This window comes from Gopherus flavomarginatus, chromosome 1 (assembly GCF_025201925.1).
Source record: "Gopherus flavomarginatus isolate rGopFla2 chromosome 1, rGopFla2.mat.asm, whole genome shotgun sequence".
In the NCBI taxonomy this organism is placed as follows: Eukaryota; Metazoa; Chordata; order Testudines; family Testudinidae; genus Gopherus; species Gopherus flavomarginatus.
This window is the reverse complement of record NC_066617.1, coordinates 364367233-364392667: the sequence shown is the minus strand read 5'-3', so window position 1 is coordinate 364392667 and position 25435 is coordinate 364367233. Positions and strand designations below refer to the sequence as shown.

Sequence of the window (25435 nt, the reverse complement as noted above, 5' to 3'; positions counted from 1 at the left end):
GGCCTGGATAGTCCGAATAAAGGGCAGGGCGACCCTGGTGGGAGCATCTGAGGAGAGGATGCTCACCACGGGATCTTCGATCTCGGAGACCTCCTCAGCTTGCAGGTTTAAGTTCTGTGCTACGCGCCTGAGGAGGTCTTGGTGTGCCCTGAGGTCGAGTGGGGGAGGGCTGGTGGAAGAAGTGCCTGCCACAGCCTCATCAGGAGAAGACGATGAGGAGACCCCTGGCAAGAGAGTGTCCATAGGGGGGTCTGTCTGAGCCCGCGCCTCTGACTCTGGAGGGAGCTCAGGGTCCTGCTGTTTCGACCTGTCCTCCCCGTCCGGAGAGGGAGGGGGGCGAGACAGCGATGCCTCCGGCGCCCTGTGCTCAGTTGTTGCAGGCCTAGGAGGAAGCTGTTGGGGGCCCTGGGCTTGGTGGTATGCCCAGGGCATCCAGAACCCCCACTGCTGCGGTCCCTGGTCCTGTTGAGGAGGGTCTTGAAAAAGGGCCGCGTGCCTGTCTGTGTCCAGTGCATAAACACTGTCCGCCTGTGATGATACAGACGGCTGTCTGGAGGGCCATGGAGGGGCCGAACGCGGCTGGTAGGAATCCCTTCGTCCTGACGCCGAAGATGTTCTCGGTGCCGGGGACCGGAACCGGGAGTCATACTGGTGCCGGGAGTCATACTGGAACCTCGTTGCAGGCCTCCTTGGGCCTGTCTTGGACTCGGTGCCGGGAGCGGGACTGGTACCTGCCGCTGACTCGGTGAAGGGATCGGGATCTGGACCAGGACCTGCCACCGACACGGTGCCGGGAGGTCGACCGGGACCGGGATCTGCCACCAGCTCGGTGCCGGGAGGTTGACCGGGGAGTTGATCGACGGCGGGAACGGCTCCTAGAGTCCCGGTGCCAGTATCGCTGACTGGAACCAGACCGGGACTGTTTGGAGGATGACCGGCGCCGCGAGTGCGACCAGTACCGCCGAGGGGAGCGGTGTCGGGACTGCGAGCGGCGCCGGGATCGGGAGCGTCCACGGTGACGGGACCTCAACAGCGAACGTGAGTCCCGAGACGGCGCTCTCATCATCGGCTTGCCTCTGGACACAACCCGCACCGGAGGTACCAGGGGTGGAGGCTGAGTTGGCTCTGTAAGAGCGATTAGGTCCCGTGCCGAGGCAAAGGTCTCCGGCGTCGATGGGACCAATAGCTCAACCCCAGATCTTATGGGGGAGCTAGGAGGGACCGGACTCGACGGACCCTCCGGGCCTGGAGTCGACGAGATCCCTGTCGGTGGTGCTGCGGCCGAGGTAGGTGCCGGGCGCTCCACTCGAGTCTGCCTGGATGGAGTTGCAGACTTCGAGGGCCTTGCTTCGGGACCCGGTGCCAGGGAAGGACGGTGCTGGGGAGTCTTTCCGGTGCTGGCGCGGTCCGGTGCCGGTGTAGAGGCGACGGTCTGTGAAGCTGCCGGGTTGAGTGCCGCTTCCATAAGGAGAGTCCTCAACCTCTGGTCTCTCTCCTTTTTTGTCCTAGGCTTAAAAGCCTTGCAAATGCGGCACTTGTCCGAGATGTGCGATTCCCCCAGGCACTTTAGGCACGCGTCGTGGGGATCGCTGGTCGGCATCGGCTTCTTACAGGCCGCGCATTGTTTGAAGCCCGGCGAACCAGGCATGGGCCCGGTGCTGGGAAGGGCTACGGCCCAAACCGGCTAACAAATATTTACAACTATTTACAATATACTAATTAACTAACTATACTTAACAACTATTTACTACTAACTACAACTATGAACTGTAAAACGAAGGAGAGCTAGGGACGTGGAAGACAGCAAAGCCGTGCTCCACAGTTCCAACGACTGACACGGCGGTAAGAAGGAACTGAGGAGCGGGTGGGCCGGCAGGGGTATATATCAAGCGCCATGGCGGCGCCACTCTAGGGGGCGACCTGCCGGCCCACTGGAGTTGCTAGGGTAAAAAGTTTCCGACGAACGTGCACGTGCAGCGCGCACACCTAACTGGAATGGATATGAGCAATCACTCGAAGAAGAACCTGTCCTTCCGTTTAATGCAGTTGAGACTGTCTCCCCCAAACATTTTATACATTGAGTGGCCATCTGAGAGGGTGAGAGGCTCCTTGCAGGTAGAGCAGTGCTTAAAGCCTGGGGAGCCAGGCATGTCAGAAGCGGCTGCGGCTGACAGGAACGAAGAAAAAAAAATTTTTTAAGAGAAAAAAGATAGAAAATGGTAACTAACTACGACTAACAACAAACAAACTAGAAGGGTATTTTTAACAAGAGGAAGAAAGTTCTTGAGTTCTGTCTCAGGCCGGGGATGGTAGAGAAGGAGCTGAGGTGACTGGCCACGCATGCATACCATTAAGGTATACTCAGAGCAGGGGAGCAAGCTCTGCGCATGCGTGGCCAGTACGAGTACTGCTGCAAAAATCTCCGAGCGAAGGCACAGAGACGCACCAATACAGGGACGTCTCTCAAAGAAGAATGTGAGGATGTTTTACTCAGGATATTTCACAGAGGAATTGTGTTCTCTAAGCATAAAGTGAACTCTTCCCTTCTCTTTTCACAAATAAAAGCCTTTAAGAAAAATGTATATAGTTGGAAATATTATAAACCTTTTGTTTATTTCTTACAGGTTGAAATAGCAAACATCTCTATAAAATGCATACTTGTACATATGTTACCTAAATGCAAAGCTTCTAATATAATTTCCTAATATCATTGCTATGTCAAATGTTGTATGTACCAGAATGGAATTTAGTACCATAAACTAATAAACTGATTAATAATACAAGAAGCCATTTAAAGTATAGAATATTTATATAGGTGAGGGATTACTTAATTGTTTAACAGAACATAACAACTCCCTCACCCAACTCAGGAAGACAAAAAGAATAATTTCTCCAAAATTATGAAGAATCAACAATTTCTTTAATAACTATTTAAGCTACAAGAGCTTTCTTTAAAATACTGCATTTCAAAGGGTATGTCTACACTAAGGGATTATTCCGATTTTACATAAACCGGTTTTGTAAAACAGATTGTATAAAGTCAAGTGCATGTGGCCACACTAAACACATTAATTCAGCGGTGTGCGTCCAGGACTGCTAGGCAAAGACGGCGTTCACCTTTTGAGGAGGGGAAAGACCCTATTTGCACACAGACTGGCTAACCTAGTGAGGAGGGCTTTAAACTAGGTTCAATGGGGACAGGTGAGCAAAGCCCACAGGTAAGTGGGGAACACGAAGACCTGGGAGATGGGTTGGAAACAAGAGGGAGCGTGGGCTATAATGGCAGAGAGAAAGGAGGGTCAGAGCAAAACTGGGAGGCAAGATCAAACCGGTATCTTAGATGCCTATATACAAATGCGAGAAGTATGGGTAATAAGCAGGAAGAACTGGAAGTGCTAATAAATAAATACAACTATGACATTGTTGGCATCACTGAAACTTGGTGCGATAATACACGATTGGAATGTTGGTGTGGATGGGTATAGTTTGCTCAGGAAGGATAGACAGGGGAGAAAGGGAGGAGGTGTTGCCTTATATATTAAAAATGTACACACTTGGACTGAGGTGGAGATGGACATAGGAGACGGAAGTGTTGAGAGTCTCTGGGTTAGGATAAAAGGGGTAAAAAACAAGGGTGATGTCGTGCTAGGAGTCTACTGCATGCCAGCTAACCAGGTGGAAGTGGATGAGGCTTTTTTTAAACAACTAACAAAAACATCCAAAGCCCAAGATTTGGTGGTGATGGGGGACTTCAACTATCCAGATATATGTTGGGAAAATAAAACCGCGGGGCACAGACTATCCAATAAGTTCCTGGACTGCATTGCAGACAACTTTTTATTTCAGAAGGTTGAAAAAGCTACTGGGGGGAAGCTGTTCTAGACTTGATTTTAACAAATAGGGAGGAACTCGTTGAGAATTTGAAAGTAGAAGGCAGCTTGGGTGAAAGTGATCATGAAATCATAGAGTTTGCAATTCTAAGGAAGGGTAGAAGGGAGTACAGCAAAATAGAGACAATGGATTTCAGGAAGGCGGATTTTGGTAAGCTCAGAGAGCTGATAGGTAAGGTCCCATGGGAATCAAGACTGAGGGGAAAAACAACTGAGGAGAGTTGGCAGTTTTTCAAAGGGACACTATTAAGGACCCAAAAGCAAGCTATTCCGATGGGTAGGAAAGATAGAAAATGTGGCAAAAGACCACCTTGGCTTAACCACAAGATCTTGCATGACCTACAAAATAAAAAGGAGTCATATAAAAAATGGAAACTAGGTCAGATTACAAAGGATGAATATAGGCAAATAACACAGGAATGCAGGGGCAAGATTAGAAAGGCAAAGGCACAAAATGAGCTCAAACTAGCTATGGGAATAAAGGGAAACAAGAAGACTTTTTATCAATACATTAGAAGCAAGAGGAAGACCAAGGACAGGGTAGGCCTACTGCTCAGTGAGGAGGGAGAAACTGTAACAGGAAACTTGGAAATGGCAGAGATGCTTAATGACTTCTTTGTTTCGGTCTTCACTGAGAAGTCTGAAGGAATGTGTCTAACATAGTGAATGCTTATGGGAAGGGGGTAGGTTTAGAAGATAAAATAAAAAAAGAGCAAGTTAAAAATCACTTAGAAAAGTTAGATGCCTGCAAGTCACCAGGGCCTGATGAAATGCATGCTAGAATACTCAAGGAGTTAATAGAGGAGGTATCTGAGCCTCTAGCTATTATCTTTGGAAAGTCATGGGAGACGGGAGAGATTCCAGAAGACTGGAAAAGGACAAATATAGTGCCCATCTATAAAAAGGGAAATAAAAACAACTCAGGAAACTACAAACCAGTTAGTTTAACTTCTGTGCCAGGGAAGATAATGGAGCAAGTAATTTAAAAAATCATCTACAAACACTTGGAAGGTGGTAAGGTGACAGGGAATAGCCAGCATGGATGTGTAAAGAACAAATCATGTCAAACCAATCTGATAGCTTTCTTTGATAGGATAACGAGCCTTGTGGATAAGGGAGAAGTGGTGGATGTGGTATACCTAGACTTTAGTAAGGCATTTGATACGGTCTCGCATGATATCCTTATCGATAAACTAGGCAAATACAATTTAGATGGGGCTACTATAAGGTGGGTGCATAACTGGCTAGATAACCGTACTCAGAGTGTAGTTATTAATGGCTCCCCATTGTGCTGGAAAGTTATAACAAGTGGGGTTCCGCAGGGGTCTGTTTTGGGACCGGCTCTGCTCAATATTTTCATCAATGACTTAGATGTTGGCATAGAAAGTACGCTTATTAAGTTTGCAGATGATACCAAACTGCGAGGGATTGCAACTGCTTTGGAGGACAAGGTCAAAATTCAAAATGATCTGGACAAATTGGAGAAATGGTCTGAGGTAAACAGGATTGAAGTTCAATAAAGATAAATGCAAAGTGCTCCACTTAGGAAGGAACAATCAGTTTCACACATACAGAATGGGAAGAGACTGTCTAGGAAGGAGTATGGCAGAAAGAGATCTAGGGGTCATAGTGGACCACAAGCTAAATATGAGTCAACAGTGTGATACTGTTGCAAAAAAAGCAAACGTGATTCTGGGATGCATTAACAGGTGTGTTGTAAACAAGATATGAGAAGTCATTCTTCCACTCTACTCTGCGCTGGTTAGGCCTCAACTGGAGTATTGTGTCCAGTTCTGGGAACCGCATTTCAAGAAAGATGTGGAGAAATTGGAGAGGGTCCAGAGAAGAGCAACAAGAATGATTAAAGGTCTTGAGAACATGACCTATGAAGGAAGGCTGTAAGAATTGGGTTTATTTAGTTTGGAAAAGAGAAGACTGAGAGGGGACATGATAGCAGTTTTCAGGTATCTAAAAGGGTGTCATCAGGAGGAGGGAGAAAACTTGTTCACCTTAGCCTCTAATGATAGAACAAGAAGCAATGGGCTTAAACTGCAGCAAGGGAGATTTAGGTTGGACTTTAGGAAAAAGTTCCTAACTGTCAGGGTAGTTAAACACTGGAATAAATTGCCTAGGGAGGTTGTAGAATCTCCATCTCTGGAGATATTTAAGAGTAGGTTAGATAGATGTCTATCAGGGATGGTCTAGACAGTATTTGGTCCTGCCATGAGGGCAGGGGACTGGACTCGATGACCTCTCGAGGTCCCTTCCAGTCCTAGAATCTATGAATCTATGTACTGATGCTAGCATCGATTTCTGGAGCGTTGCACTGTGGGTAGCTATCCCGTAGCTATCCCATAGTTCCCGCAGTCTCCCCCACCCATTGGAATTCTGGGTTGAAATCCCAATGCAAAAACAGTGTCGCGGGTGATTCTGGGTAAATGTCGTCACTCAATCCTTTCTCCGTGAAAGCAACGGCAACAATCATTTCGCGCCCTTTTTCCCTGGATTGCCCTAGCAGACGCCATAGCATGGAAACCATGGAGCCCGTTTTGCCTTGTCACTGTCATCGTATGTGTACTGGATGCTGCTGACAGACGCGGTACTGCAGTGCTACACAGCAGCATTCATTTGCCTTTGCAAGGTAGCAGACAGTTACTATCCCTATTGCACCGTCTGCCATGCCATTGTAAATTGGCGATGAGATGACGGTTATCAGTCGTTCTGTACCGTCTGCTGCTGTCATGGCTGCTCCTGGCTGGCCTCGTTGAGGTCAGCCGGGGGCGCATGGACAAAAATGGGAGTGACTCCCTGTGTCATTCCCTTCTTTATGTTTTGTCTAAAAATAGAGTCAATCCTGCCTAGAATATGGGGCAAGTGTACTAGAGAACCAGATAGCACAGCTGTTCCGCGTCAGAGCCCCAGAGATCCCGCAGAAATGATGAGCTGCATACCATTCTAGGGGGTGCCCCTGCAACAACCCCACCCGTTGCTTCCCTCCTCCCCCAACTCTCCTGGGCTACCATGGCAGTGTCCCCCTATTTGTGTGATGAAGTAATAAAGAATGCAGGAATAAGAAACACTGACTTTTTAGTGAGATAAAATGAGGGGGAGGCAGCCTCCAGCTGCTATGATAGTCCAGGCAGTACAGAATCTTTTCTTTAAACATGAAAGGGGGGGGGCTGATAGAGTTCAGCCTCCAGTTGCTATGATGAGGACGGTTACCAGCCGTCCTGTACCATCTGCTGGGAATGACTGGGAGTCATTCCCATTTTTACCCAGGTGCCCCCGGCCAACCTCACCGAGGCCAGCCAGGAGCACTCACGGGCGGATGATGACGATGGCAGACAGTACAATATGACTGCTGTCCACCGGGAAGGGGATGCTGGTGTTCAGCGCTGCAGCACCTCGTCTACCAGCAGCATGCAGTAGACATAGGGTGACATTGAAAAAAGGCGAGAAACGTTTTTTTCCTTTTTCTTTTTTTTGGGTGGGGGAGGGTGTAAATTGATGACATATACCCTGAAACACCTGGGAAAATGTTTTTGACCCTTCAGGCATTGGGAGCTCAGCCAAGAACGCAAATGCTTTTCGGAGACTGCGGGGACTGTGGGATTGCTGGAGTCCTCAGTACCCGCTCCCTCCCTCCATGAGCATCCATTTGATTCTTTGGCTTTCCATTACGCTTGTCACACAGCACTGTGCTGTGGACTCTGTATCATAGCCTGGAGATTTTTTCAAATGCTTTAGCATTTCGTCTTCTGGAACGGAGCTCTGATAGAACAGATTTGTCTCCTCATACAGCGATCAGATCCAGTATCTCCCGTACAGTCTATGTTGGAGCTCTTTTTGGATTAGAGACTGCATCAGCACCTGTGCTGATCAGCGCTCCAAGCTGGGCAAACAGGAAATGAAATTCAAAAGTTCGCGGGGCTTTTCCTGTCTACCTGGCCAGTGCATCCGAGTTCAGATTGCTTTCCAGAGCGGTCACAATGGTGCACTGTGGGATACCACCCGGAGGCCAATACCGTCGATTTGCGGCCACACTAACCCTAATCCGACATGGCAATACCAATTTCAGCACTACTCCTCTCGTTGGGGAGAAGTACAGAAACCGGTTTAAAGAGCCCTTTATATCGATATCAAGGGACTCGTTGTGTGGACAGGTGCAGGGTTAAATCAGTTTAACACTGCTAAATTCGGTTTAAACACGTAGTGTAGACCAGGCCAAAGAAACTGTTTAGAAAACTAAAAAAATTTACATAAAGAACAGGAGAATTAGGACTTTTTGGGAACATAATTATATCTCCTGTTGAATTCTAATATAATCTAAGGAATATCTCAGAAAATAGACAGGATAAAAAGAAAATTAAAACTCTAAAAGTTATCAGATATTTTTTCTGCAACAGAAGAATAAAGACAATTAGAGGCATATTCATTCTTCATTCTTTGCATATTCATTAAGCAGACTGAATATTTACAAACTGCGGGTGTCACTAAAACCAGCCCTTGAAGGCATGGAGCCAGTGAAAGGATGACAAGATTTAAGGAGGTATATTTTCATATAATTTCATGACAATAGGAAGAAGAGTATAAAAACTCTGCGATGAACATCCTCAGCCTCTGCTACAACACATAACACCCATTAATTCATCCTGTCTATCTCTACAAACAAAGTGCTACAGATACATAAGAAGAACAAAGAAGCTGTCACTGGAGAAAGCTCATGAAAACCTACGCAAAGGCAACCTCCTGGTGAGAGGAAGTTAACTGGAATGCTGTCAATAGATTAGATTAAAAAACTGGTTTTATTGTGATACTGAAATGCTTTTTGTTAACAGTTTCTCCTGTTATGTACCAAATGATTAGACTCTATATTCCCGGAGAACATAGAATTCCTGGAGAGAATATCAATTATTGGTAAACAGAAAAAGTTGAGATTTAATTGGATTTAAGATTCTTAACATTCATTACTTGGCCTGTCTTAAAACAGCTCGTCAAATGACTTATTTTAAATAATATCAATACTTTCTCTGAGTTCATAGGATTTAGTTAAGATTGAGCATAATAAACAATTATAAACTGTTATTCCTAATAACCAACAGAACTCACCTATCCTGAAACAAAGTTCTTTGGCCAACTGTGAGAAAGAAAAGGAGTGAGATGGAGTGAGAGAGCTGCCTTGCAGGAGACCTGAAGAACTCAATATGAGGAAAAACCCAATATGAGGAGACTTGAAGCCTGGAGCAGTCTTGCTAAATGACTCAACCAGAGACACTTGCCACAGGAAGGAATCCCAAGCAGCTGATTCCCTATAAGAGAGTCGAAGCATTTCTTGGGGAGGGAGGATGGATAGATTGCAGCTTCTCAGAGTCAAATGGATAAGAGAGACCCTGGGAAGGAACCTTTTTTTATTTGCCAAGGCTCTGAGGTAAGAGGCATGACCTGGGATAGATTTTTAGGATTCTGTAAGTGACTGGGGAAATTGTTTTTAAGTTTGTTTTTGGATACTTACCCCAAGAAAGGAGCCCAAATGGGCTGTGTGTTGACAAAACAAACCTTCATTAAAGTTTCTTGACTTCTTATTAAACTAAACTGCCAGCCCAGAGCGTTGTGTGAGAAAAGGTAGTGGGGTTGGATGGAGAGGAGACAGGTCACCCCTTCATTGCCCTTCTATACCCATTTATATTAGCAGTCCTGTTTTCTGGACTCACAGTAATTTGGGAAAATAATATCTCTTATTAACTTAACAAGAGAAAAGCACCCCATGGGCAGTTCAGGACTACTAATCTTGAGGTTAGTGAGTTTGTCTGACTGCTTGTTTCTCTCTCTCTCTCTCTCTCTCTCTCTCTTTCAGGTTATTTAAAGTTACAGGATCAGTTGGGACTGTGTGTTTGGGGACTGTTTGAGCCTTTGTTCCCTGGATCATTCTTGATTAGACTCAATCAGCCTTATGATCATCCTTCCCCTGTTTGATTAATGAGAGGGTTGGTCTGATCTAGGAGAGAAGACATTAAAAGCCAGAGGTTAAGTGACAAAGGGGAGCTAGGAAATGAGGGAGTCTGTAAGAGGGAGTCATAATATAATTGCTATGGTTTGGAAGAGTCACATTGCCAGTACCAATACTGCTTCTGTCTCCTCCTGGCCTGCACAGAAGAATACGTATAACTACCTTGTGATGGTGCTGCCTGTGGGAGCCAGCTGAGGTCATTCAATTAGGGTGCAAACAAAATGGGGCATACAAACCCGAGAAGCTGGTGGTTATTCCAATACTTACATTTACCAAGCCAGCACAGAACAGCTTCTATAGTACCTCACTAGTTACTTAGAAGTTCAAACAACGCAGTTCCCTTAAAGTGCCCAGCCCCAGGCCTCTGTCCAGACACACCTGTCAGATATGATGATGATTCCTGAAATCTTATCTCATCACATAAAAGAAAAGTTTCTTCCAACCCCAAAGGATCAGCCACATACCCAGGTTCAATTATAACTTAGATCTTACCCAAAATACACTCTTGTAGCCAATTCTTATTAACTAAACTACAATTTATTAAAAAAGAAAAGAGAGAGTGTTGGTTAAAAGATCAATATACAGACAGATTTGAATTTAATTCTTGAGGTTCCAATACATAGCAGAGATGAGCTTATAGTTGCCAAAAGTCCTTTTAGATATAGTCCATGGGTTATAGTCCAATGTCCATATTCAGGGTGACTCCAGTCAGTGACTGGGGATCTCAATCCTTATGGCTTAAAGTTTCCCCCTCTTGAAACCCAAAGCAGATCTGAGATGAACCAGGATCATGTCCCGGGGTTCTTATACTTTTCCAGCAGTCTTTTGGCCTGAGAAAACAATAGGCTTAACTCTCCTTCTCCCAAACATCCTGGCAATTAGCACAGGGTAATTTATCCATTAAACAGTTCAGATACAGGTTACCACAACCTTCAAAGAGACATAGAGACAATAATACTATTTCCCTCAAGTGTCTTCCTAAACATTAATATTCCTTTTTTGATCTTTGAATCAAAGCTCTAGCAATAGACAAGACTTGTTTGCTTACATCACAAGACCTGAGCAAACACACCTACCCTTCTACCTCTAACAAGGCAGACTTGCATTTCAAAGCTCTATTCATTTACATATCTTCCTAACCAGTTTCTAAAGTTGGGCCATGGGTCAGGTCAGTCTGTGTGTTAATTAACTCTTTCTGGCCCTGTCACTTTTCAATGAGATATTATATTACACTCATAACATCACATACCTTTAAAATAAAATCAAGCCTTATCAAACACAGTGGGGTTGAAAATGAAAGGTTTAAATAAACTGTACTGCTCGTAAAATGCTGCTCTGCATCTCCTCTCACTTGTCTGATTTATTTTCTGACGCTACTTAAAATAACGGGTTTTGTTTGTTCATTTGTTACAGTGGTTTCTTCTTAGTACATTTTCCAATGGATCGGAGACATCTATATATATAAAACTTACTTGTCTTGACATTTATTGTAAGTAAGTCCATCCCCACCGCAGTTGCCACACCGATCACCTTTAGTATTCACTGCTTTGAAACAATTCAATGGGGCCAGATGTGCTGCTGCAAGGGGAGAGGAAAGCACAAGGTAAATGACAAGACAGAAATAAAGCATACAATGTATTCTATTCATTTCTCCAATCATTTCAAGGCATGAAGGGGAAACTGAAGTTATTCATCTGTAACCATAGTTCTTTGGAACGAAGTCTCCATATTCACACTCATGGGAGGCACCCCTCGTGCACATATGATGCTGGAACCTTTAGGTAGCAGTGCCAGTTGGAACTCTCACATACTCTCCTACCCCTGCCCTCACTGTTCCTGAATTTTGTGAGGGCAAGGCTTAGGGTGACCAGATGTCCCACTTTTATAGAAACAGTCCCAATTTTGGGGTCTTTTTCTTATATAGGCTCCTATTACCCCCACGCCTATCCTGATTTTCCACATTTGCTGTCTGGTCACCCTAGCAAGGCTATAACCAGCGGCAGCTCCAGGCACCAGTGCTCCAGGCACATGCTTGGGGCAGCAAGCCATGGGGGGCACCCTGCCAGTCCCTGTGAGGGCAGCAGTCAGGCAGCCTTTGGCAGCTTGCCTGCGGGAGGCCCGCCAGTCCCACGGATTCGGTGGAATTCAGCAGCGGGTACACCAAAGCTGCGGGACCGGCAGACCTCCTACAGGCAAACCACCAATTCTGCATTACCAGCGGACCTCCCGCAGGCACACTGCCAAAGGCTGCCTGACTGCCATGCTTGGGGTGCCAAAAAAGCTAGAGCCACTCCTGGCTATAACAGGGGGCATGGCACTTCACCCACCTCAGTGACTTCCACCACTTCCTCCAATTCTCAGGTTGTACTTAGGATTCTAAAGAAGAGGAAGGTTGAGTGTGGACAGTGACTATACAGAGTACATCTTGAATTCTGGCTACAGGTTGATAACTTCCATTTCTTCTTCAAGTGTCCTCTGCATATTCCACCTTGTGGGACAGTTAGACTAGCAGCACTCCCTTTGGATGGAGATGGGTCCTATAATAGAGAGATATTGAAGTACTGCCCTGCAAAATTGTGCATCAAATCTGGATCCTAAATACAAAGAGTAGGGTTTTGTAAAATGTTTGAGAAGAGTTCAAAGTTGCAACACTACAGATCTGTATAAAAGGAATATGTCTAAGGCAGGGGTAGGCAACCTATGGTACACTTGCCTAAGGTGGCACATGAACTGATTTTCAGTGGCACTCACACTGCCCGGATCCTGGCCACTGGTCCAGAGAGGCTCTGCATTTTAATTTAATGTTATATGAAGTTTCTTAAACATTTTAAAAACCTTATTTACTTTACATACAACAACAGTTTAGTTCTATATTATAGACTTATAGAAAGAGACCTTCTAAAAACATTATAATGTATTACTGACACACGAGACCTTAAATTAGAGTGAATAAATGAAGAGTCGGCATAGCAATTCTGAAAGGTTGCCAACCCCTGGTCTAAGGCATACCATTGAAGCTGCCTTGGTCCTAGTGGAATGGGACTGAATTCTCTCCAGAACAGGGTCTGATGCTAAAGTGTAGGTCTCACGAAAGTACAGCTTAACCAGTTCTGAGAGTGTATGAGACTTGAGGACTTGTTTCTTTTTATCAGGATAGAAATGAATAGATTACAGCACTATCTGAATCATTTAGCCCTATTGAAATAATAAGCTGAAAAGGGCACCTACAGTAAGAAGTGTGTTTTATCCTGCACAGGTGTGAGCTTAGAAAAAATTACTGGTGAGTTAATTGACAGATAAAGTTAAAACTCAGTTACCACATTAGGGATAGAGATGTAGCTCTCCTCTATCTTTATAAAAAGAGTGAAAGGTGGGTCAACCATGACGGCCTGCAATTTACTCTCTTCTAGCAGATATGATGGATTGGCTAAGCAAGAGACTTCAACCCCCGTGAGCCTTTCACACTGTATTTCCTTTTTCTCTGGGCAGGAGGAGAAAAGGTCCTGAACCAGGAGGGGCTGGGCTCTGTTTGTTTAAAAGCAGCAGCCACATGACAAACCTGGAGCTGCAAAGAAGGAACAGTATGCCGAGCCACCTGTGGAACAGGCTGTGACTGCTGAATGTTACAGCTGGGAGGAAGTCTGTATGGGACTTACAGGGCAGTGACAGGAAGCCAGAGCATAGGGCCCCAATGAGAGAAACTGAGCATGGCTTGGAAACCAGCAAGAGCCTATTCACTTCAATAGGCACCCCAGGCACTATCCTGAAGAACCCTGCTTTTCAATAGGACTGCCCCACGGCCCCAAAGAAGAACCCCCTATTATGAACTTTGAACTGTAACTCTTAAGCCTTTATACCTAGCATATTTGCAGACTTTCCCTTCCCTGCAGCCCTAGTGCATTACCCTTTCACTTAACCATTGGGCTGAGTGATTATTGGGACCTATCAGGGCTATCATCTACAAGGCTTAGCTGCAAAACCACCTACAGGACTTGCTTCAAAGTTGCGGTACACCAGGCATGCTGCTAGTACCTTAGGAACTGAGAGTACTTCAACACAGAGCAGCGCACCGTAACTACACAGATGGTATGGCTACCTCATTTCCTGCAGAAAGGGAGCTTAGATTAGATATTAGGAAAAACTTCCCAACTATAAGGTTAGCTAAGCTACGGAATAGGCTTCCAATGAGGCTTTGGAATCCCCATTGGAGGTTTTCTAAGAACAGGTTGGACAAACACATGTCAGGGATGGTCTAGGTTTATTTGATCCTGACTCAGTGCAGAGGGCTAGACTGCAAGACCTCTCAAGGTCCCTTCCAGCCCCACATTTCTATGATTCTGTGATAAAAGCTGTTTTAACTGAGAGTTAAAATAAACACCATTGTGCTATTGGCTCAAATGGAAGCTTTACTGGCTACTGGAGGTTCTATGCTGGATAATGGTCTTTAACGTGTAGGAAGATTTACTGAACCCCTTCACGAAGGTCTTAACTGTGTTGTGTGTGAATACAGACTTGTTATCTATGAGAGTGTGGTATACTAATATAGCTGCTAGATGGACATTAATTGCTGATAAAAGTTTCAGCTGTAGCAACAAGGAGTCCGGTGGCACCTTAAAGACTAACAGATATATTTGGGCACAAGCTTTCGTGGGTAAAAAACCTCACTTCTTCAGATGCATCTGAAAACTTATGGCCAAATATATCTGTTAGTCTTTAAGGTGCCACTGGACAACTTTTGTTTTAGTGGATACAGACTAACACGGCTATCCCCTGATACTTGTCAGCTGCAGCAGTTATTCTAAAATATGATGAACTGGAGCCATTGTTGTAGCTACATTACTAGTCTTTATTCAAAGACTGAATCTCTTCCATTTGAAGCTATAACACTTAAGCTTGTGATCCACTATGATCCCCAGACCCCTTTCTTCGGTATCCCCTTCCTAGGCATTTTATATGTGTGCAATTGATTGCTCCTTCCTAAGTGGAGTACTGTGCATTTGTCCTATTTCATCCTATTTCCTTCAGATCTTTTCTCCAGTTTGTCCAGATCATTTTTAAATTTTAATTCTATCCAGCAAAGAACTTGCAACTCCTTCTAGCTTGATGTCATCCACAAACTTTGTAAGTGTACAGTCTATGCCAGTATCTAAATAATCGGTGAAGATATTGAACTGAATAGCACCCAGAACTGACCCCTGTGGGACCCCACTTGATATGCCCTTCCAGCTTGACTGTGAACCATTGATAACATATACACAGACACCTTATAGTAGTTCCATCTAGGTTGAATTTCCCTAGTTTGTTTATGAAAAGGCCATGCAAGACAATATGAAAAACCTTACTGAAGTCAAGATATACATACCACATCTACCACTCCCCCACACCAGAATGCTTGTTACTCTGTCAAAGAAAGCTATTGGGTTGGTTTGGCTATTTGTTCTTGACAAATCCATGCTATTACTTATCCCTTTATTATCTTCCAGGTGTTTGCAAACTGATTGCTTGAATAATTGCTTTATTATCTTTCTGGAGACTGAAGTTAAGCTGATTGGTCTGTAATTCCCTGTGTTGTTCTTATTTTCCTCTCTATAGATGGGCACTATATTTGCCCTTTTACAGTCCTCTGGAATCCCTCCCATCTTCCATGGGTTTTCAAAGATAATCGCTAGTAGCTCAGACATTGCCTCTGTCTGCTCCTTTAGTACTCTAGGATGTTTTTCATCAGGCCCCGATGACTTGAAGACATCTAACTTGTCCAAGTAATTTTTGACTTCTTCCTTCCCTATTTTAGTCTCTGATCTTATCTCATTTTCCCTGGTATTCCCTATGGTGGACATCCAATCACTACTAACCTTTCTGGTGAAAACTGAAACAAAAACGTCATTTAGCACTTCAACCATTTCCACATTTTCTGTTATTGTTTCCCCCTCCCTTCATTGAGTAACAGGTATATCCTTTACTTGATCTTCCTCTTGCTTCTCATGTAGTTGTAGAATGTTTTCCTATTATCTTTTATGTCTCTAGCTAGTTTAGTCTCATTGTGTGTCTTGGCCTTTCTAATATTTCCCTACATACTTGTGTTCTTTGTTTATATTTATCCTTTGTAATTTGATCTAGTTTCCACTTTTAGTAGGATTCTTTTTTTTGCATTTCAGATCCTTGAAGATGGCCTGGTTGAGGCAGGGTCAAAGAATTGAGTTTCTTTGGGTCTATTACAAGACAGAGATCTCAGTCCTTCTTTGGGATTAGGAAGTACCTGGAATAAAATGTTTTAACACTGGACTCCCCTGTACTATAACCTCTTCTTCCTGTGGAAAGAGCTTCTGCTCTCAGTAGGTTCACATGAGAGTTGACTCTGAACTGGGATTATGATAAAGGGAGATAATTGAGTTGGATAGTGTATCTTCTGTGTATTATTTCTAATATCCATTTTTCTGGCATTATAGCACTCTAGCTGTCCTGTCAGACAGGACCTGACGGTCTGCACTTCTCAGGACTCTTATGAAACTTGAGGCCTGGTCCAGATGTTCACCCTGGAGTTTATTTTCTCTTTGCAAAAGATCTTCTGCTTTACTGAGGATGCTGATGATGGTAGCTGTGCTTATGTGAAAAATAAGACGTCAAAGACAACATTGAGTATGGGTGTGTTGATAGCCGAAGACTGGTACAACAGATGGTCTGGGCTCTGGCTATAACCCCAAAGGTCTGGCTGTAAACCTAGTATCTTTCATTTTTTCAAAGTCCTATTACTATCCTATTATTAAATAATCTCTCTCTTTCGAAGGGAAGATTCTCCACTCTAGCCTTTGTTTCTGTAGAGAGTCCAGATGATCTAAGCCACACTTGTCATTTGAGAGTGATGGCAGACGCAACTGCTCTGGCACAAGTGTCAGAGGCATCAAATGCCCTTAAAGCATGTTTTTGTAAGAAGTTGTCCTGTAGAAATGAGGTCATCAGACAACTTTTTTCTGATCTTCAGGAAGGGATTTTGCAAATACCAGAATATCCATAATCTTCACATCATTATCAGAAGATGTTGAGTGAATCTCACAGCCCTAAGAACTCTTGGCTGCAGCCTCCCCCACAAGTACTTTGGAACTGGGTATATGTGAAAAATGAAGAAAGCCTCATGCAGTAATTCCTGGCATGTAAAATTAAACAAGGTCATAGAGGAGTTTTTAAACTAAGGACTTGGGGGAAAGACATTAGGTGTGGAGGATTATACCATTCAGACAGAGACATCCTTTAGGGGAGGATTTATTAAAGGGGATACTCTATACCCTAGTAAAGAGGAGAGGCTAAAACTGAAGAGAAACAGTCGAATGAAGAGGAGTCTCATTCAATTACATCACATGAAGGCAGATAAATAAATACTGACAAATTTTAATAGTGCTTGTATGCAAGTGGAAGATGTCTAAATACTAAGATGGGTTCATTTGACATCCTAGTATTAAATGAGGATATTGATATAATAGGCATCACGGAATCTTGATGGAATGATAATTAATGGGGCATGGTAATACGAGGGTACAAAATACATAGGAATGACAGAGTAGATCATGCTGGTGGGAGAACTTCACTATGTGAGAAAAAGAATAGAATCAAATATAGTAAAAACCTTAAAAATAATTAAACAGTTCCACAGAATATGTATGAATACAAATTCAAAGAGGAGTACAGCAGCAGGCATATGGTACCAACCACGTGATCAAGATGGTGACGATGACTGAAATACCCAGGCAGATTAGAGAGGCAACAAAAACAGAAACCCAGTAATAATGGGGGATTTCAACTATCCCCATACTGAATGGGAACATGCCACCTCAGGACAGGATGCAGAGATAAAAGGGGAGATGCAATTCTTGATTTAGTGCTAAGTGGTGCATAGAATCTGGTGCAAGAGGTGACTGTAGCTGAACTGCTCAGTAATAGCAACCATAATGTAATTTAATTCAATTTAACATCCTTGCAAGGAGGAAAATGCCAAAGAAATCTACCATAGCAGTGCTTAACTTCAAAAAGGGGAAATACACAAAAATGAGGAAGTTAGTTAAACAGAAATTAAAGGGAACAGTCACAAGAGTGAAATGCCTGCAAGCTTCATGGAAACTTTTCAAAAATACCCCAAAAGAGGATCAAGTTATATATATGTCCCATATTAAGAAAAAAAACAGGAAGAGGAGGAAAAATTCGGCAATGGATATAAAGAGTAAAAGAGACTGTTATAGACAAAAAGCTATTCTTTAAACATTGAAAATCAAATCACACTGAGGAAAATAGAAAGGAGAATGAATACTGGCAAGTCAAGTGTAAACGTATAATTGGGCATGTCAAAAAGAATTTGAAGAGCAACTAGCCAAAGACATGCAAACTAACAGCATTTTTAAAAAAAGCATATCAGAAGCAGGATGCATACCTAACAATCAACGGGGCCACTGAAGGAACACTTAGGAAGCCAAGGCCTTTGCAGAAAAGCTACATGAATTCTTTGCATTGGTCTTCGGAGCAGAGGATGTGAGGGAGAGCTCCACACTTGAGCCTTTCTTTTCAGGTGACAAATCTGAAGAACTGTTCCACACTGGAGTGTCAGTAGAGACAGGTTTTGGAACAAATTGATAAATTAAACCATAATAAATCATCAGGACACATAGTATTCACCCAAGTTCTGAAAGAACTCCAGTATGAAATTGCAGAACTACTAACTGTGGTATGTAAACCATCACTTAAACCAATCCCTGTACCAAATGACTGGCAGATTGCTAACATGATGCTGAGTTTTAAAAAAAGCTCCAGAGGTGATCCTGGCAATTTCAGGCTGGTAAGCTTAACTTCAGTAGCAGCCAAATTGGTTGAAACTATAGTAAAGTACAGAATTTATCAGAAACATAGAAGAACATGGTATGTTGGGGAAAAGACAACATGGCTTTTGTAAAGGGAAATCATGCATCACCAATGTACTAGAATTCTTTGAGGAGATCAACAAGCAGGTGGGCAAGGTGATCCTGTGAATTTAGCTCTTGGTTATTATGTCCTGACATTTCTAAAACTGTCACTTTTATATTTAGCAGTCTGAACAGCTAAGAGGTTTATTTTGGCTTCTCTGGGCAGGCATTCATGGAATTTTTCAAAGAGTGAAGGAAGAGTTCCGGAGACTACCTTTTAGTTTGTCTGGAAGTAGAACTGAACTTCTAGGCAACTATAGGTAAGGGAATCAAGTCTTATCCTGACTGACAGTTCTGGTTTTGCCTTTAGTCTGATCCTAAGAAGAATTCTAAAATAGAATATCTTGAGTACAGTGATTTTTTGAGGAAATGCTCAATTTAGCAAGAGAGTACAGATAATTCCCTGTAATCAGGAGCCGCCTCACAAGAGAACATGAGAGATTATGTTCCTTTCCTGCATTCATGACAATCAAACAGAAATGAAGTAGTTGAGTCCAATGTCTGATTCCCCAAATTCTCACAACCATTTGATTCTCCTCAAAAGTTAACTATAGGGCTCTGATGCTTGAGAAAACAGCATTCCTCCTCCTCTTTGGAATCTAATCTCCAGAACAGGAAGCACCCATAAACATAGTAAGAAAAAAAATCTCCAAATTTAAAAATCGAGAGCTTTCATCTTTTCTTTGGTGTGTAAAATAGGCAAGGAAATATTTATAACTAGTAACTAGACACTGGGGGTTTGAGTCATTTAATCCCTGAGAACAAGGGTTGTCACCTTTTCATCAGTCTAATATAGTCAATATCTGTTGAGTAAAGTATCCAGTTTTAAAAAAAATCAAATGCAGTGTGCTTCAGCACCATAAACTAGTAAAAATAGTGAATGAGCACTGCAAACAACCCAAATGCATAGAAACTGGGAATTTTACATCTGTTTAGCATATTAACCCTTCAGAACAAATGTAATGGTATCAAGACCTGCCTCTCATGAGCACCCCCTCTCTGTTCTGATACATGCCTGCAATCACTTAATTTTGAACAGGGCAGCACTCATATCTGACAGGCGCTCCCTTTCTGGTTGGGTGTATGCCTGCTTTTCTTTCAGTTCTTACAATGGGGTGGCACCTGCTTCTCATGAGTGCCTCCCTGGCTGATGGTTCTTTCAGCAGGTCTTCAGTGACTCAGCCCTTCAGTCAGACACAGTCTCTCATTCCGGGTTATACAATCGCCAGTTCTTTTTCACGGCCCTGGTATGTGGACATAGAACCAAGGTTTCCTCTCCAGAGGTACTGCCTTGTTTAAGAGCCCAACAAGGGCCCATCTCAGTACCTTCCATTGGTGTCCTTTCGGCAGCCCTCCCTGGGCTCAGTTTTCAACCAGAACAGCAGGGCCCATCATAGCCCACCTCCCGTCTGGCTAGACTCTGGGTTTAGACCCTTGGTGTCAGCTTGCCTGCACTGACCTGTCCATGGTTCTGTTGCTCTTCCAGGCACCCAGTCCTCCCTCTTTGACCTACCAGAAGGAACTGGCTGCTCTGCCTCTGCTGCTTCCGTTTATATGGCCCTTCTGGCCCGATTGGTCACTCCAGCAGCAACTCTGATTGGCTGACTGGAGGACTTCTCCTCTGCTCTTTTCTGGGGAGGGAAGAGGCAGGGCCACAAGGCCTCCAGCAAGGGGCCTCAGGATCTAGTCCACCCTATCACACCAAAGTAGATATTGAGAATGATTACATTCTTCCTGAGTGTCTCAGCACTCTTTCCTTTTTAAAATGCTTCCCATCTCATTAGCTCTCACTTAGCACCTTCTGTAGCCAAAGAAGACACCCACACCACTTAAGGAGGTATTTACCCCAACTTTCCAAACCACCTGTTTCCAAAAGTCAGCTGTCTTGTGTACTAGGAGCCACTCCAAACCTCGTCTATTGCTTCCTGAGCTGAGGACGTATGTAGAATCCACCAACAGGGGAAGTAGGGCACAGTGAGACTGTTAGTGATTAGTGTTACAGAATAACAATCCTTATCTGTAGGCGTGATATGCAAAATCCACTGATTAAACAGGGGAAGCTCAGGGAGAAGGGCAGATTCCTAGCAGATGTGAGGCAGGATCAACCAAGACTGCAGACACTCTCAGCTACCACACAAACTCTCTCCCCTTTATGCAGAGCCCCCTCGCCCAAAAAGTCTGTTTGCCCTCTTGAGATTAGGTATCACTTAAGAACTGGCCAATTTCGTAAGAGTTAATTGATGTGGCTATGTGTTTTTGTAAATAATAATGCAGGTCTTGCCTTTGCCAAATATAGCTTTGCATTGTCTTTCATGGTTACGGCATCTCCCTTGGAAACAACAGTCATTGTCACCGCATGGAGTTCCATCTTGCTTAAATACATCCTCTGGGCACCAGTCTGAAGTCCCGTTGCAGTACTCAGGAAGGTCACACTCACCAATACTTTCTCTGCATATTTTTCCTTGTCTATGAAACTGTTAAAATAAGAATACAAGGATCTGGATGTGATTTCTCTCTGGAGGCCTATTTCATGAGCCACCATTTACCTTCTTAATATATGTTTGTTTTAGAAGTCCCCAAACATCTAACAGGTAAGAAAAAAACCACCTACAGTTTCTTTGCCATTTATTTTAACACAGGTAAGATAAGAGGAAGATGCAATATAAATACTCCTTGTGCTGTTTATTAAGGAGTGCACTCTAATTCCAATATTTAAAATATTTGTGATTCTTTTCCACTCCCAAATGATGATAAACTTTTCATGCTTTTAATCAATAGCAATGAAGAAAGGAAAAATAGTTTTTGCCCATCTACTCATTTTTTTCCCCATGTTGAGTCTGCTGAGACTAGAGCTGGGGACACTTCACCCACAGTGTTCAGAAGCTGGATCTGTCAGTCACTGGGGAGAGGGGGATGGGACCCACCTATCTATATCCTCTCCAGAATGAGCACCTAGTACCAGTGGTATTACTGTAGCACCTAGGAGCCGTAGTCAAGGAACCAGACCCCATTGTGCTTGGTGCTGTACAAACACAGAACAACAAGACAGTCCCTGCCCCAAAGAGCCAGAACCCAAGTATAAGACAAGAGACAAACGATGGATACAGATAGATGTGGGAGCATACAAGGAAACAGTTTGACAGTATTGGACAGCTAGTTAGGCAGTGGTCTCAGCTCACCAGAAGCCTAACTATTGTCAATTTTTGGTAGACATTAAGGAAAAGCAGAGTTTTGAGATGGGTTTTGGAGGGTAACTTCTTAGTTTTAATCAATGTTTATGGAGAGCTCCTCCCAAACATGAGGGACAGCAAGGGAGAAAGCAAGAAAGTCCTCGTTTGAAAATTTAACTGGCTGGCATCACGGGTAGATTGGAGTTGAGTGTTGAGCGCTCAACAGCAAACAAGAGATGATATGGTGGGGATTGGCCATGAAGGGCCTTGAAGGTAAAAACAATTAGGTGAAGACAAATGTGACAAGAGGGAGTCAGTGGAGGGAAGCAAAGAGGCAGGTGACATGATCAAAGTGACAGACTAGGAAAATGAAATTTGCAGCAGCACTCTGAAAGAATATGAGTAGGCAAAGATTGCATTTGTCAAGACCAGAGAAACGGATGTTGCAGTAATCAAATTGAGATGATGGAAACAAGGATGAGCTTTAGGTATGTGATTGGAAAAGAAAGGCCATATCTTTGGTATGTTATGCAGAAAGAATTGGCAAAGTTTACAAAATGCCCGGATTTGAGGTCCTAGACAGAGGTCTAAGCCAAAGATGGCACCCAGGTTACAGGCCTAAGGGACAGACATGATGGTACTGTCCAGTGATCAAGAAAGGAGGTAGTGGGGACGGCATGGAGGGGCTGGAGAGAAACAGATGAAGAGTTCTGTTGCAGCTTTGTTGTGCTTGAACTGATGGCTGGATATCCACAAGGAGAAATCAGAGAGAGAGGCTGACATTTCTGTTTTCCGAAAGAAAGACAGGTCTGGAGCAGCAAAGTAGATCTGTAAAAATATGTTTTGTTTTATCCGTGGCCTGAAAGTAGAGTCTGGATGCATCCTCCTATGTTGATTCTAGATGACTCCATGAATCTTTGAGTAAATGCAGCCTTGTGGAAAATATTTCTGAATAACTGGGCACTGGGGGAAAAGGCCTATACATGTGCCCAACACTGCACATCTATCAGAAAATATCCTTTGGAATGTTTCCCCAGTTTCCCTGAGCAACTGGGTGGAAGGATCGGGTGATGTGATGAAGATGGATTGCTCTGAGAGGGCTCCTACGCATGAATACAGAAGTAAAGGGATGAAAGGATGGTAGAGAAAGATTTTCTCCAATCCCAGGGAGCTTCTCTGCTGAGTCCCGTATGTCCTGACCTGTTAAGATACTGATCTATAGGGTGGACTGAATCTAAGCACTTTCTGCTACTGTACAGGATCCTGTGGCAGCAGATGACACATTTATTGCATCAGTGATAGCATAAGAACTCTCTGCTATTGACATAGGCTTTTCTAGAGTCTAGAGGAAGTGACTTTATCCTTTATTGCGGACCCCTTAGTTGGGAGCCTGGCTGTCAACTATGTCTTTTCCAGTTGATCTGAGGAATCTCAGAGAGGTGTCCAGAGAGAGCAGAAGAACTTCTTTCCATCTAAATAAGGATGTCTTGTACGGGGAGATGGAGAGTTGGCTCTCTTTTTCTTAGGCTCAGATGACTCTGGAAATAAAGGTGCTCCAGGCTATGCCAGGAAGACGACAAAGGAAGAGAAGGATAATAGAGAGAAATTAGAAGTCCATGTAGGAAGACAATATTGGGGGAAATATCAATTTGGGGATGTTTTGAAGTCACTTTGTGTATGTCTACACAGCATTTGGAAGCGAGCCTCCCAGCTAAGGTCCACACACTTGTGCTAGCAGGGCTTGTGCTAGTGCACTATTTTTAGCTGTGTTGATGGTGCTTTGACATTTTGACTCAGGCTGGAACTTGTGCTCTCAAGCTCACTCCACCCACCCCAGGTTTGGAGTCTGAGCTCCAGCCCAAGCCACAACATCAAAGCACTGTCTGCACAGCACACTAGAGCACACACTGTTAGCACAAGTGTGATGACCTAGGCTGGGAAGCTCACTCCCAAAAGCTGAGTAAACATTCTGATAGGGCTTGGAGCCATGCATTGCCAACAGAACCAGAACATTCTGGAGAGGATGTTGATGGGCAAGTTCTTTCACCCTCTCACCAGTTTGTCACTGACAGGTTTAGCTGCTATCTTAGGTGAGTGCCATAACTGCCAAGTTAAAGAATTATTCTCAAGCTTTCCCTGGCCCAATGACTATTCAGTCACGAATAATGATAATGGATAGTTATTGGGCCTAGGAAGGAATGTGAGAATGATTCTCTAGGCTAGTAGTTTGGGCATTTACCTAGGATGTAGGGGACCCAAGTTCAAGTCCCTACTCCAATGACTACTTAATTATTTATTAAAAATGGAACAGCTTCAACAGGTGACACTGAGAAACACTGACACCCCATATCCCAGTGGCTAGGGCACTCTCCTGTAATATAGGAAACCCAAATTTAAGTCTCTTCTCCACATCAGCCAAAGGCGGGGAATTGCATATCAGCTTCCCACATCCTAGGAGAGGATCCTAGCCATTGGGCTAATCGTTATAAAGGAGCCTTACCCCTAGAATTTTTGCAAAATTTTCCTCCTTTGCTTTTGTCAAAATGCCTAAAGCCAACACAAAAATATTTGATTTGAATATCATTGAAACATTTTGATATTTTGCTTTGGTCAAAATCATTCAGTGAACTCTACGTGAAGTAGCGAATAGTTTTGGGTTAAGGGTTAGGCAACTATTTTTCTAAAAACAAGTTGCCCAGCTATAATCCCAACACATCTACATGGGATTAGCAGATCTAATACTTGAGAAGGAAACTGTGAAAATGAATAGCATTGCCACTGGTGTTAACTTTAAAAGAAAGTCATTAAACATTCAGTTTACCATAAAATACAAAACCTACTATATGTTTTTCTTACCTGACAGTTTTTGCAGCAAAGTCCAGAAATACAAGCAGCACCTGGTTTTATTGTACAATTGGATAGGCAACAACCACTCCGCAGGCACACCTTCAAGTACAAAATGAACGGCACCTTACCTTAAAAATCTGGCGTGGGAATCTCCTATAATAACACAGCTCTTACCATTTATTGTTTGATTTCAAAGGGTAACAAAACTCAGTGAATTTGAGAGGCAAACTCCCATTTCTCAAAATAGTTATATGCCCTGTTTTGGCCGGGACAGTCCCTTTTCTAAGCCCTGTCCCAGCTAACTCAACTTTTTTGGCAAAAGTGGGCATTTTCCCCATTTGTTCTTGCCAACAAACAGGACAAATGCCCTCTTTTGCCAAAAAAGTGGGGTGCAGAGGAATGTACAGGAGTGGGTGAGTGGTGATGCCAGCCTCAAGCAGGGGAGGAGGCAGGGCTTGAGCAAGCAACAATGCTAGCCCCAGCCATAGCCTCATGCAAGGGGCAGGCAGGGCCTAGCTGAGCAGCTGAGGTCAGCTCAGTGTGGGGAGGGCGGAGGAGGCGGCTCAGGATAGCCCAACA

The 25435-nt window shown here is 43.8% G+C and overlaps 1 protein-coding gene across 1 annotated transcript in view; it reads right to left on the bottom strand.

Annotated features, from left to right (window-relative positions):
* The window catches only part of LOC127039436 (disintegrin and metalloproteinase domain-containing protein 20-like), a 143933-nt gene that overhangs the window by 32842 nt on the left and 85656 nt on the right, over positions 1–25435 (bottom strand). Inside the window, exons 13-15 of the mRNA XM_050933226.1 lie at positions 24866–24955; positions 21121–21313; positions 11370–11475 (exon numbers count right to left, since the gene is read on the bottom strand). Coding sequence (XP_050789183.1) covers positions 11370–11475; positions 21121–21313; positions 24866–24955 — 389 coding nt within the window. The remainder of the gene's footprint in view (positions 1–11369; positions 11476–21120; positions 21314–24865; positions 24956–25435) is intronic.